The sequence below is a fragment of the Octopus bimaculoides genome, chromosome 9, assembly GCF_001194135.2.
Source record: "Octopus bimaculoides isolate UCB-OBI-ISO-001 chromosome 9, ASM119413v2, whole genome shotgun sequence".
In the NCBI taxonomy this organism is placed as follows: domain Eukaryota; kingdom Metazoa; phylum Mollusca; class Cephalopoda; order Octopoda; family Octopodidae; genus Octopus; species Octopus bimaculoides.
The window spans coordinates 32,261,471-32,275,276 of record NC_068989.1 but is presented as its reverse complement, the minus strand read 5'-3'; the positions used below and the strand labels follow the sequence as shown (position 1 = coordinate 32,275,276).

Here is a 13,806-nt window from a genome sequence, read left to right as displayed (position 1 = left end):
CCTTTGGAAATGTGCTGTGCGTGAGAAGACCCGGCAAGCCAAGTAAGATCGTTGCCAGTGCCCTCTTGTGCGGGTGGCACATAAGATGCACCATTTTGAGCGTGGCCGTTGCCAGTACCGCCTGACTGGCTTCCGTAGGATTTTCGAGCGAGATCGTTGCCAGTGCCCCTGGACTGGCTTGTGCGGGTGGCACATAAAAGACACCATTTCGAGCGTGGCCGTTGCCAGTATCGCCTGACTGGCCTTCGTGCAGGTGACACGTAAAAGCACCTACTACACTCTCTGAGTGGTTGGCGTTAGGAAGGGCATCCAGCTGTAGAAACTCTGCCAAATTTAGATTGGAGCCTGGTGTTGCCATCCGGTTTCACCAGTCCTCAGTCAAGTCGTCCAACCCATGCAAGCATGGAAAGCGGACGTTAAACGATGATGATGATGTACTAACGACATTTGTGTTGAAATTCTCATTAAAAATATCAATAGGTCATTTCAGTTTTGGGCAGTATTGTAATATTGACCAAAATTTTTTCAGCCAGTTTTGGGCAATTTGGTAATGAAAGGGTTTAGTACCAACCAATGAACAGTAGGCAGAGTGCAGTGTGAGTGTGCGTAGAAAGACATAACAAAGAATGTAGAATTATACATCTTAAATTAAAATTTTCCAACATATAACATTCCAAAGTGTTTGTTATAGAAGTGTCTTAGGGCCCTTAGACACGATGGTTCTGTGCAACTAATCGATTATACTAAATCAATTATAGTACAATGCTGATCCAAAAATAAATGCTAGTATATAACTTTTTCAAAATATTAACATGTATTTGAATCTTATATTTTGGAAAATTTTAATTAAAGATGTAATGGTTTGCTAATGTTTTTACTAATAAGTAACCATTGAATTAAGAAAGAATAAAGTGATATATCTAATTTGAAATCTATTCAAATTACCTTGGCTTCTCATAGCGTCCAGCATTTGTTGTGCACGCATGCGTTCATGCTTCTGCTTTTCTGTTAGCAACTTTCCTTCAGCCTTCAACTGTTCTTTCTTTTCTTTCTCTTTTTGTTTTTTCCTTCTTTTTCTTTCTTCTTCTATCAATTTCTAGAAATAACAAAATAGTTTACATAGGCTATGGCAGGCATACAATTTGTATTTGAAGCATGTATATAATTATACAATGTAAAAAGCAAAACAACCAAATTAAATTAGTGAGTAAAACAAGATACACGACATTGTAAACAAACTGAACTCTTTTATTGTCATCCTGTCTGAGATCACTCATACCCATCATTATTTATATTACAGTTACATGAAAACACTCTAAATGAGTTGCACAGATAGTTATTAGAAAAAGGCTTGACATGGCCTTATCAGGAAGCTGAAGCTCAAAAAAAAACATGCAAATATATCCAATTACTGGCTTAACTAAATAGGAAGTATAAAAATAAGTATTAAATGAAAGTGCGTTGGAAATTGGAATTGGGTGCTATGATGACAAAGATGAATCATTGAAAAACTGCCAGTGTTACAGTATGATAGTTACATAATAGACTTAAAAAATATATAGGAAAAGGTTTCTTTGCCTGGTCTAAGAGAACTGAGACCAACAACACATACCCAATTTTCAAAAGTAATCATCATCATTTAACATCCATTTTCCATGATGACATGGGTTGGACAGTTTGACAGGGGCTGGTAAAGCAAGGGACCGCACCAGGCTCCATTGTCTGTTTTGGCATAGATTCTATAGCTGGGTCCCTTCCTAATGCTAACTACGTTATAGAATGTACTGGTTACTTTTTATGTGGCACCAGCATTGGTATCAATTCTGTTGTGGTGGACAGGTCTTCTTCAGTACAGAAAGATGACAGCTATCTCAGGTCTTTGTTATCTCCTCTGTAAGGCTCAGTGTCTTGAGATTGGCCTTCAGTACTTTATTCCATTTCCTAGGTCTCCCTCTTCCATGAGTTCCATCCACTTTAAATCAACAGCAATTCTGTACGCAACTAATTCCATATCCATCACATGACGAAACCAACATAGTCTTCTCTCTTGCTAACTGCATCTTAATTCTACTTATGCTGACTTTTCTCTCAATGCACTCTGTTGTACATCCAGCAGAACATATTAGCTTCATTCCTCTTTAGTCTTCATATGACCTCTGCACATCTTTATTATTCATATACATGCATCATACACTCTTCCTTTCACTCTGAGAGACCTTTGGTTGCCAATGGAGGCTGCCATTTGGTTGCCATTCTCTGAATATTCTCCATCCTATTCTTAGACTTTCCATGCATCCTCCTCCACTGCTCCCTAGGTAGCAGGAATTATCCACTACCTCTGAGCCATCTGACAAAATCAATTTCCTGGACATCTGTAGTTTTATGGCTCCAGTGCATTTTCCACATACAAATAGTACCTTTTCTGATAACCATCCTATTATTCCACTGCACCTCTAGTGTGGCCTTAGCTTGCACTGGGTACACCAAATGGAATTCTCGCCTACACCAACATTTCCTGTCTGTTTTCTTGCTTACTAGAACTCCAGTCTTTGCTAAGTTAACTTTAAGGCCCTTCACAGAAAAATGCTTTTAACTGAGGGAAAAAATGAAACAATGAAAATGTGCTATATTTTAAAATAAGTTTTATTACACATTTATAAAAAGAATATGTTAAAAATGTAAAATAATTGTTTACATACTTGTTCTTCTTTCTTTCTTTGTATTTCTGCAAGCATTCTTTCTTTTTCCTCTTCTTCTCTTCGTAACCTTTCTTCTTCTTCTTTCATTTTTTCCAAAGCTTCTTTTATTTTTGCAATCTGGTAGAAAAAAAAAAAGTTCAAAATCTTGTTTCAAACCCGATGAGGTATTCCCAATGTTTTTTTTTTTATTTGATTTACATCAATAACTGTAAAAGAATTTTCAAGGGGAAATAGTACTGGATAAGAATTTCAGATAGTATTTACTGTCATAACTTCACAAAAGACAGTAAGTTTTATAACAAATAAAAATTTTTTTTTTAAATCTTAGAAAATACTAGAAAATTTAAGACTTAATGGCACTTCAAGAATACTGGTAAAGCACTTTGAAATAAATCATTAACCCTGACTAAAACATGTAGAATTTATTAATAATATTCTTAATGAATTTTAAAACTATGGTTCCTTTAATTTACATGCTCTAAAGTATTTTCTATTCCTTTTCTAACTAGATACCTTTAATGTATCTTGATTTCAACAATAATTTCCCTTTTTATAGTTGTGACTTGGCTTTAACTCACATGAACTTAAGTCTCCTAAATTTGTACCTCATTTTCAATCTATATTCCTCTGTTTAAACCACACTCTCTTTTTTTCCTTTTTCTCTTTGTTTTTGACTTTTCTATCTCAATGCTTTTGCTTCTGATAGACATGAAAATTTGCAACCAACAAGCAGAAACCAGAATAGGAGAGAACTGCTCCAGCCATAACAATGGCAGCCTATATAAGAAGCTCACCCAAAACTGCAAACAACATAAACAGGGGGCAAGATCATACTGTGATAAAGCTCCATGACCCATATATATATCTCTCTCTCCATAATTTAGTTTACAGCATATTCTTCAAGTAGCGTCCACACATACATATAATCTATTTTCTCCAAGAATTAAACATATCTTTCTCAGTGTTCCTTAATTGTCTTCTTCAATCACAATTAGTTACATGACTATTTTTCAATCTGCTTGAAGACAACTAAATCATTTCAGTGCTATCATAATCTTTGATGACTTCAATGAATACAGCTCTTCCTAGTTTTTACATGCCTTTCTGCTAATGCTGCTGGAAAAGAGGACAAACTGTTTACCATTTTGATATGCTTCTACATAAAGTAGTTTTCCTGAAATTTTCAACATCCTTAACTTTTTCTCATCTTTAGAAGTCGAGACCACCATCTTTGCATACAGTGAATCATAATTTGTGTTGGTCTTTGTCTAGGATTAGTTGAGCTGGCTTCAACCAGTGAATCTAATGTCATAAACAAAAGCCAACCACACCCAACACAGCAATGCAACACAAAAACTCAGTCAAGATTCCAATGACAGATATCATACACATGAAGAACATATCAATTCTAAATCTGGCTTGATTGTACTAATTTGTTTCCAAATACATAATCGCAGAGGAGGCTCTGGTGGAACATTTGTCTACTGCACACTACTCAGGTATTTAATTTCCAATCCACTGAAGACAATTATCGTATTTGATGGCCTATAAGATGTACCTGTTTTACCCCAAAATGGCTTAAAAAATCCCCCTGCGTCCAATGCACTCAATGTAGGCTCAGTTACACAAGTGGAGGAATTAAAACATTATTTTAGTGGTAATTTATTTTACAAACGTAAAGCCTCGGCTAGGGTGCATCCTATAGGCCATAAATACAGTAAGTGGATGATTGCAACTATCTTCAAGGGCATCTTCCATCACAGTAAGTCCATAACTCCAAAACCACCAAGTGATGACTCAATAGTATGAATAAAGAACTGCCTATCACACCTGCAAGAAATATATCATTGTCCTCAACTGAACACCTAGAACATTAGTAACAAAAAATTAAAGATTACTTTGTTCATTACACTCTGCCAGCTTCTAAACTGTAGCAAATCCAGCTATTCTCCTTCTAGTTCTGCACTAAATACTATGACCATTTCTTCCTAGAATTGTAATTCTTTTGAACTTTCACACATTTTTCTGACAACACCAGCTTATAGATGATAAAAAATAAAATCAACTATACTGATCTCATAAGCTGGCAAAGTTTGTCTATTACCACATGGGGTGAGCAAAGATAAAAAGATTTTAAAAATTTGAGTAAGCTGCTATATTAAATAATTGCTGTAAGTTTAAAATATAAATTTTCTCATCAAATCCAAGTGAGATGTTAAATACTTTTTGAGTAATTTATCACTTATCTAAAATTCTCTTAGCTCTATAATGCTGCAGATAAACAGTTTTATTGCAGAATCTGGTGCCCTCAGCAGAAGAGTGATAAAAGCAGGAGACATATTGCTAAAACAACTGTGCTAATTGAGACTGTCGGACACACACACCAATTTGATCTGGTAAAAGAATAGCAATTGATGTGTCTAATACTGTAACAGATGTGTTCAACTGGACTTGGAGAATAGTCATAAGACATTTCCAAAGAATTACATCTTTTCTTCTAATGAGGAATTCTGGTTGTCAAGTGATAACTATAAACCCATTTACCTTATATGTACTTTTTAGATTATTTTTCTAAGTTTGTGTTATTTAACTTATTTAAATATTGCTGAGCAGATATTTGCAGAAGACACTTAAAAAAATGTCCCATGTCTAACAACTAGGAGATGTCATTGAAGTGCATGATTTCAACTGTTCCCATGCTAAAATCTTGGTTTTAATATATGGGGAGGGGTGAGATACTGTAGTCAAGTAATTGTATTTCAAAATCTCATTCTCAGCATAAGTATAGTAATGGCAGCAGACAACCATTAAGACAATTATGTCCAATGAGATTAAACACAAAAGAACTGAGGTAACAAACTAGTATCCATCAAATATTTACAAAATCTCATGAACAGTTATTAGAATGGTAGCAGTAATCTTAATGCATGAATTAACATATGAATCAATACTTATTATATAAATAAATTATAGAGAATTTACCTGGCCTTTGGGTTTTTTTGGTTTTTCCACAACTTCTTCTTTTTTAACCTTCTTCTTTTTCTTATTATTTGTTTCAGGTTCTGCACTTCCTCCTCGAGAAGTCTCATCATCATCTTCAGGCTTTGTATCAACTACATTAAAAAAAAAAACCAATTTATTATCATATTTAAAAAAATAAAATTATGCAAGAAAAACAAATTTAGACTGAAAGAGTCATCTAAATATCATACATAACGTAAACAACTTGTTGAAAAGCAAATATATGGTGATTCTATAACGAATAGATTCCAGTTGCATATAAAAACATTCTTTAATAATGAGTCCATCCTTTTTTATAAGGTGCAAATATATATTTAAGAAGGCCTCCATCAGTAAGGGTTTACCATATAACTGCACAAGACCAGCAGTTACCAATGCAGCAGGTCCTCACTTTCCATGCCACTTATGCAGCTGGAACAAATACTACAAATTGTTTTGCCCACTGCTTTAACAATTCGGCCAATCTACAAATTTAAACAGGTATTTTATCAATCCTGAAAAGGTGACAGGCAATGTTGACCTTGATGTAATTTAAGATTAGAGGACACAAAGCCAGAACAAACACAACTAGGCATTTATCTCTTATTCTTGCAACTTTACCACTTGGCTTGTGTCATCATGATTTGTTCATGCTAGCATGGGTTGAACAGTTTGATCAGGGCTGGCAAACTGACGGGCTGGCAAGCTGACGGGCTGGCAAGCTGACAGGCTGCACCAGATTTCAGTCTGATTTGGCATGGTTTTTATGGCTGGATGCCCTTCATAACACCAACCACTCCAAGAGTGTAATGGGTGCTTTTACATGCCACCAGCAGGACACCAGTATCTGCCTTGATTACGATTTCACTCGGCTTGATGGATCTTCCTTCTCAAGCACAGCATATTGCCAAAGGTTTCAGCCATATGTCATTGCCTCTGTGAGGCCCACTGCTTGAAAGGTACTTTTTATTGGCCACTGGCATGGCTGATACATTTAGCATCTAATTTTCCATGCTTACATCAGTCATATGAAATTCAATGATAGATTTTCTGCAACTGGATGCCATAAAGAGAGAAAGAGAAGAATCAGTATTATGGAAATATGTTCCTGAAAATCTTGCTTTAAGACAATATTTTTCCTTCCTATTACTTTTCATCTTGTTATAAATTCAGAATGCTCGCTGATAGATATTGGGGTGGGGGGTGCAATATAACCTTTTATGCACAAAAATAGCCATTCCTAAACATACATAGTACATTATATACACTTACAAACAAATAGAAATATGTTAAAATAAATTTGAATTGTAACATCATAATAGGGCATGTTCTTACCACAAAAGATGTTTACTTCGGGGAGGGGAATAGTGGTGGAATGATAGAGTTATGATTCTTCATCATGAACACCTATCTGAGGGGCAAAAAACTTATTTCAAATTCTTTAGTATGATGCATCATCTCTGTAGAGATAAGTGTAGGAGCTGAGCTCAATGTAATCTAACTCTTGCCATATAAACAAAAACAAAAAAACTGCTTTCATTGGGATTAGTTTAGTGCTTGAGGGGTTGAAAACATCAAAATGCTAAACACGCAGCTAGCAGCCAGAGGATGTTAGCATCAATAAATCTTTTAAAAGTAATATGAGAGGGCAATGGAGTAAATGGATGACTGAGGGGAATTATAACATGACACCAATTGAAAGGATGAAACACTCATCAATATCTCAAGTGTGTAAATGAGTGAAGTCATGTCTTGAAAAAAAAATGTGGTATCACTAATGCTATAGATGGTACTGAAGACAACTTGTTATGGGAGACAGAGTGATGATAGTTCCTCCCATAATGATTTAGAGCTTGGTGAGGAATCCAGCAATGAGGAGTTCTAGGATTTGAACTCAACTATTTTAGTGGACATGATTTAAGAAATTTAGAGTTATCTTAAACTTTTTATTGTTCCCTTATCTGAAATTTTAATGTTTGATTTTTACCAAGTTGCATTTTATACATCTCTGATTTTTTTCCAGATAAACATTGACACTGATAATGATTCACTAACTGGCTTCTAATGGACAATATTTTTCATCATTCTCATGGAGATAAAAACAAAATACATAGAATGTAAACATTACAGCCTGTTAAATACATAGAAAAGAAGTTTATATTAAAGATCTCCACTTATTTTAGAGGTTCTTCACCAAAAATTAATGCTATAATGGCAGATAAACAACTATTGTGGATGGTGAAGGCCCAGTCAAACAACCTTGAGCAATGCCCAGTGGCATGTTGCACACACAGGATCATTGGCAGCAGTTGTAGTCAAACAATGCTAGCTGGTATGCAGGGAGTAATGGTGAGTGTGATAATGATGATGATGTGTCACAAAATTATTTTTCTGAGGTTTGATTCTTATTTTGTCTGCTGTTTAACAACCTCAATGTTTGTTTACTGTTTGACAAACATTGAGATTGATGTGGGAAGGAGGTGGGTATTATAGAAAGTTGAGATGTGGAACAGGGAATTTTAACAAAACTAAAATATTGAAATAAACGTTTTTCCTTCAGAATCATGATCTTTTATTACATAGAATTAAAAAAAAAAGTAACAAAAAACTTGGGAATGCAGGATGGAGGTATTCGTAATTTTGAAAAGCTGTTAGCAGACAAAATCTTAATTGCCATTGTCATAAACAAAGAATTTAAAGAAAAATTGGGGGGTGGCAGTAGTATATTCAACATGTCTGCCTATTTCTTCCACTTTTCAACAGTTTATTCTCAGTCCTGGCAATTTGTCAATACAGATCATCACTACTTTGCTTGCCTTCTACTATGTGTGCATGTGCATATGCGCGTGCGCACACACACACACACAGGCATAACTATAGTTTAGTGTTCCAGTTATCACCCCACAAATTCGACGCCTTTTTTGTCTCTACTGTACCATCTGTTATGCAGTTTTTAGTATTAAATTACTGATTTAAGATTGTTCCAGAAAGACCACTAAACTACTTTTGTAAAATAATAGAAACAAGACTGCTAAACTATTTTTGTAAAATAATAGAAACATGATAAATTGAAAATGAATTTAGGCCTTACTCCCTTTCCAATTCAACCAAGTTTTTTTTTATATGGGACCAACACGAAGCAGACTTTACAATTAGCTTTCATTCATTTAAACCTTTTAAGAAAGATTAACTACACTAAATTGCTTTTGCAAATAACGCAGATGAGATGAAATCAGTCATTATTCCCTCATTAATTTGACCACTTTTGCCTCATTCTCCTACAGCACCAATGATGAGGTTTATAGAATTAGATCTCCCTCATTGAAATCTTATTTAAAAGTGTAACAAAAATACAGAAATAAAGAAACTACACTACTTCAAAGTTACTTCTATGCATTACTTTCCCATTTTTTAAATACGTATTTTATTCCAACATTTAGGCAGAATTTGTCATTCATCTAGTAAACAGATCATAAAATTCAGAAAAACGTAAATTTTAAAATAATGTATTTTGTGAAATGAAATTAATTTTTGATAAATCCTTCCTAAGTTTTCACCATCTGTTTGATCAACTGAAGTACCTAATCATTGAATTAAGTTGCTAATACATACATACATCCCTAACACAATTCATAGGCCAAATGAGCATGACACAATATGTGACAAGGCTGGACATTTGAATTATAGGTACAATCCATTCAAGGAATTTCAACAATTTCCATCAAGTCAAATTGACTATTAACCCTTTCGTCATTGTATTTATTGTGAGATGCTCTGTGTTTCTTTCAATTACTTTAAATATAACAAAGAATTTAGTAAAATAACTTAATTATCATTCAGCTAGTGTTAGAAACATAACTTGTGACTAAGGTTTGGTGGAAGATTTTAATTCAAAGCTTATGAAAGCAAGGCATTTGTACCCAGAGCCGGTTTCAGCCGGGTTGGTAACGAAAGGGTTAAAGCCTGGTTCAACTCAGGACTTTAATAAAAGAAAATTGCACAATTTAATTAAATTATAAAGCTTCCTAATGCCTATTTATAGTAAAAATACTTGAATTTCATCTAGGTACAAAGGCACCCTCAATTCGTTTTCTGTTTCCACCATGTAGCACTTAAATTGTAATAAACAAAAACAGTTTTCATCATGTACAAAATTCCGTTCACTATAACCAGGTCCAATTTCTTCTGAGAAATTTGGAAAAAAAAAATACTTTTAAAATTTTTGCTGTACTCTTTTCCTGGAATCAATTCCTCACTTTTCCTACAACTCACCTAAAAAATCCTTTAAATTCAGAGTCACAATTAGTGAAGCTCATAGTTTTTAAAAAGGGCAGAACCATGTAGAAAAAGGGGGGGCGGGAGACAACAAAAAACTGGGCTGTAACATTGTTGGATAGTGTTTATCTCATGAAATGATTAGTTAGATCCTGGCAGTTGCCAGCACTTTGGTAACCTTTACCCAAAAGCACTCCTGGATTTAAATATTCTCTACATTTTAGATAACAAGAAAATAGCTACTTTCACACAAAAAATATAGAGTATTAAAGATGTAAACTAGTAATATTTGTTATCAAAGAATATATTTAGGAGTTAAAACTGGTAACCAAACCATAACTTTATGTCCACCAAAGAACAAGATTTGTTGTATTAGAATTCATAAGAAATGAAAAAAGGTAACACCAATATTTTGAGAAAGGAACTTATGCTGATATAGTTTTAGAGCTTCAATCAACAAACATGAAATTAAATAGTCAGTCACAAGTCATAGTAAGCAAAGAACAAATTATAGATAGTTTAAGAAGCAACTGCTGAAACTCTATTGAATCAGGCAAGTGTGTGAAGTATGCAGGCTACTTCTATTTATTTACCAAATAAAGAATTTATTTAAACATCTGTAAGAAATGTTTATCCCAAATTTGAAGGGGGCACAAAAAAAAGGTATTACATGTGTTGCATCATATCTAGTTTCTCAAATTATAATTGACATCTCAAATAAGTTTTAAAAATTTGCAAAACATTAGAGAACATTTTTTTTAACTGGTTAGGAAAAAAGAAAAAGTTAACATTATAACTGCAAACTTACCATGATGTTCTGCAGGAGTTTCAACTACTTTTGGCTGAGTCTCAATTATCTTTTCTTTATCTTGCATATCTGAATCCTTTTGTTTGTCCTGAATATAAATTTATTTTCAAATTGATGAAATTATAATAAAAGTATTCTTCAAATTACGTTACATTTTTCTTTAAAAATCGAATTTCATCCTTCCAAAATTTTAAAATGCATCTTTAATTAAAAATTTTGAATCAGATAACATCATACACAAAATACTAAAAAACCCATCTATAACAAAACTGGAGACTGTATATTGGAAACTTCCAAAAACCATGTGGAATTTTTGAAACACTACAAGTTGAATTCCTCCAAGTCCAAGATCAAATTTTTTTTTTCTTGACATGTTGTACAAAACACTATGTTAGCATTCAGCCTCAAAGATCTATAATAAAATTTGTTATCTTTGGGTTCAATATATCCAATAAATATTTTAAGAACACTTTAAATATAAATAATCAAATAGAAATATAAAAGTATTTCTACAAATATTAACACACAATTTCTATATTTTGAAATAAAATAATCTGAAAAGATACCTGTTGTTTTTTCAATTTTTCACGTTCCTTTTTCTCTTTCTTTTTCTGAGCAGCAGCTTTTAGTTTTAAATCTTCATTGACTTCATCTTTCACTTCTTCGTTCTTTTTCACTTCTTCATTCTTTTTCACTTCTTCGCTCTTTTTCACTTCTTCGCTCTTTTTCACTTCTTCGCTCTTTTTCACTTCTTCGCTCTTTTTCACTTCTTCGCTCTTTTTCACTTCTGAAACATTTGCTTCTGTACTAGCAGAAGATTTTTTTTTGTCTTTTTTGCTTTTTGGTTGTTTTTTTTCAGATACTTTTTCAATATCAGCTAAAATAGCATCAATATCATCATACTCCTGTTCTAATTTGCCTTTTTTCTTCTTTTTGTCTTTTACTTTTTTAGATTGTTTACTTTGTGTAACAGTTTCAAGAACAATATCATTTGTTTCATCATCCGAATCCTTTCTGTCACTGTTCTAAAAACAGTATTTCCAAGCAAAAGGAATAAAATAAGAATTAGTAAAGAAAGATTATAATAGACATTTATTTATAACAGAAAAAGTTTATTTAATTGCTCTAAAAAAAAACACAATCTATTAAGAGGAAATGTTATAAATTACAAATAACTAGCTTTATGAAGGCAAGCAGATTAAAATGAAACTAACAACTTAGAATTATCATTACTTTTGGAATGCAAGAACATTAAAGCATGGGTATGTGGCAACAACACTTTATAATCATGTCATTTTAGGTTCCATCACACAATACTGTACTAAGGCTTTGGGCTGATCAATGCTTTGTGAGTGAAATTCGTAGATGAGAACAGTACAGAAGTCTGTACTGTGTGTGTGTGTGTGTGTGTGTGTGTGTGTGTGTGTGTGCGCACACACACACACACATGTACATGTTTAAATACATAATGCACATTTTTTTTTTACCAACATCTGGATGGTGGTAATGTTATATTTGTCTTCTGGAAACAATACATGCTTGAAAGAATTAGCATGTAAAATACATTACCTTGTTTGAAAACCTGGTATGGGTTGTGACAGTAAGGCCTCAATAAGTCTTACAAGATCCATACTAGCATGGAATAAAATGGATGTAAAAACAACAATGATGACGAAAATGATTAAGAAATTAAAGACAAAGTTAGCAGAAGTGGCAGCAGCATCAGTTATAATACTTATCAAAATTAATTTAAACATTTTTTATCAATAAGGTCTTCATAAATCAACTTGAACAATTATACTGGTATGGACATGTAATATGTATGAAAGATGACAGGTGGGTGTAGAAGTGCCAAGAGCTTAATATGAAAGGATCCAATAAAAGACCAAAGAAGACTGCATAAAAGTTGTGAATGTTAATCTCAGGAAAACGAACTTCACAAAAGAATACACTAAGTGGCTGGATGGTGCACTGGAAAGGACTCATCTACCCCATGGAAGCATGAAAAAACAGACATAAAAATGATGATGATATGATGATGTGTGAGAGAATAGCTGCAATATTTAATGTCTGTCATCCATGCTGGCATGGGTTAGGCAGTTTGACAGGAAAAAACAAGCCAGAGGGCTGTTTAAGCTCCAATGTCTGCTTTGACATTGTTTCTACAGCTGGATGCCCTTCCTAATGCCAACCAATTTACATAATGTACTGGGAGCTTTGACAGAGTAAATGTAAACTTCAGGGAAGGGAAATGAATGAAATAGGAGTGGGTCAGGGAAGAGGAGATAAGGGACAATAATAGGGATACAATGTGAAGGGACAATAATAAGGGATACAATGTGAAGTATAAAGGGATAAGTGGTATCATTACTACTGAGGGAGTAATACAACAGTTAGAAGATTGATGGAGGGATGAGTGTTAGAGAATGAGTTGTGGGAAAAGGCTTGACAGGACCTCTAACTTCTCAAGCAAGCATATTACCATGCATTTTGGTCCTTTGTCATATCTGTGAAGATCAAAATTTTGAGATCAGTCAGCAGTTCGTCCCCTCATCTACCCAAGTCTCTCTTTCAAAAAGTTCCATCAACATTTAGCAGTCACCTGCAACCACATCACATGACCATACATACATAGTCTACTCTCTTGCTCATCACATCTGAGATCGCTAATGTCCACTTTCACACTTTATGTGAATGTGTGTATCATTTAATGTACACAATGATAAAATAAGAGCTACAAATAGTTTCATGCCATGGAGACACAGTAATTCAGCAGATTTATATAACACACCTTGTGTCTCCAAGCATTCATTCAGGCTCAGTGCACATGATTAATAGGGCAGTTAAGCATGAAACTATTAATAGCTCTCATTTAAACATAGTGTACATTAAGTGATGCTTATCTCTCACTAGATGGTGTCCTTTTTGTTGATCTTACCTATAACAGAACAGTAAACTATACGTGTGTTCGTGTGTGTGTATATATATATATATATATATATATATATATATATATATATATAT

At 33.7% G+C, this 13,806-nt stretch overlaps 1 protein-coding gene across 1 annotated transcript in view; it reads right to left on the bottom strand.

The window, feature by feature from the left end:
* LOC106871994 (eukaryotic translation initiation factor 5B) overlaps nt 1-13,806 on the bottom strand; it is a 123,670-nt gene that overhangs the window by 70,342 nt on the left and 39,522 nt on the right. The window contains exons 4-8 of the mRNA XM_052970563.1: nt 11,349-11,807; nt 10,783-10,870; nt 5,682-5,812; nt 2,700-2,816; nt 946-1,096 (exon numbers count right to left, since the gene is read on the bottom strand). Of these exons, the coding sequence (XP_052826523.1) occupies nt 946-1,096; nt 2,700-2,816; nt 5,682-5,812; nt 10,783-10,870; nt 11,349-11,807 (946 nt within the window). The remainder of the gene's footprint in view (nt 1-945; nt 1,097-2,699; nt 2,817-5,681; nt 5,813-10,782; nt 10,871-11,348; nt 11,808-13,806) is intronic.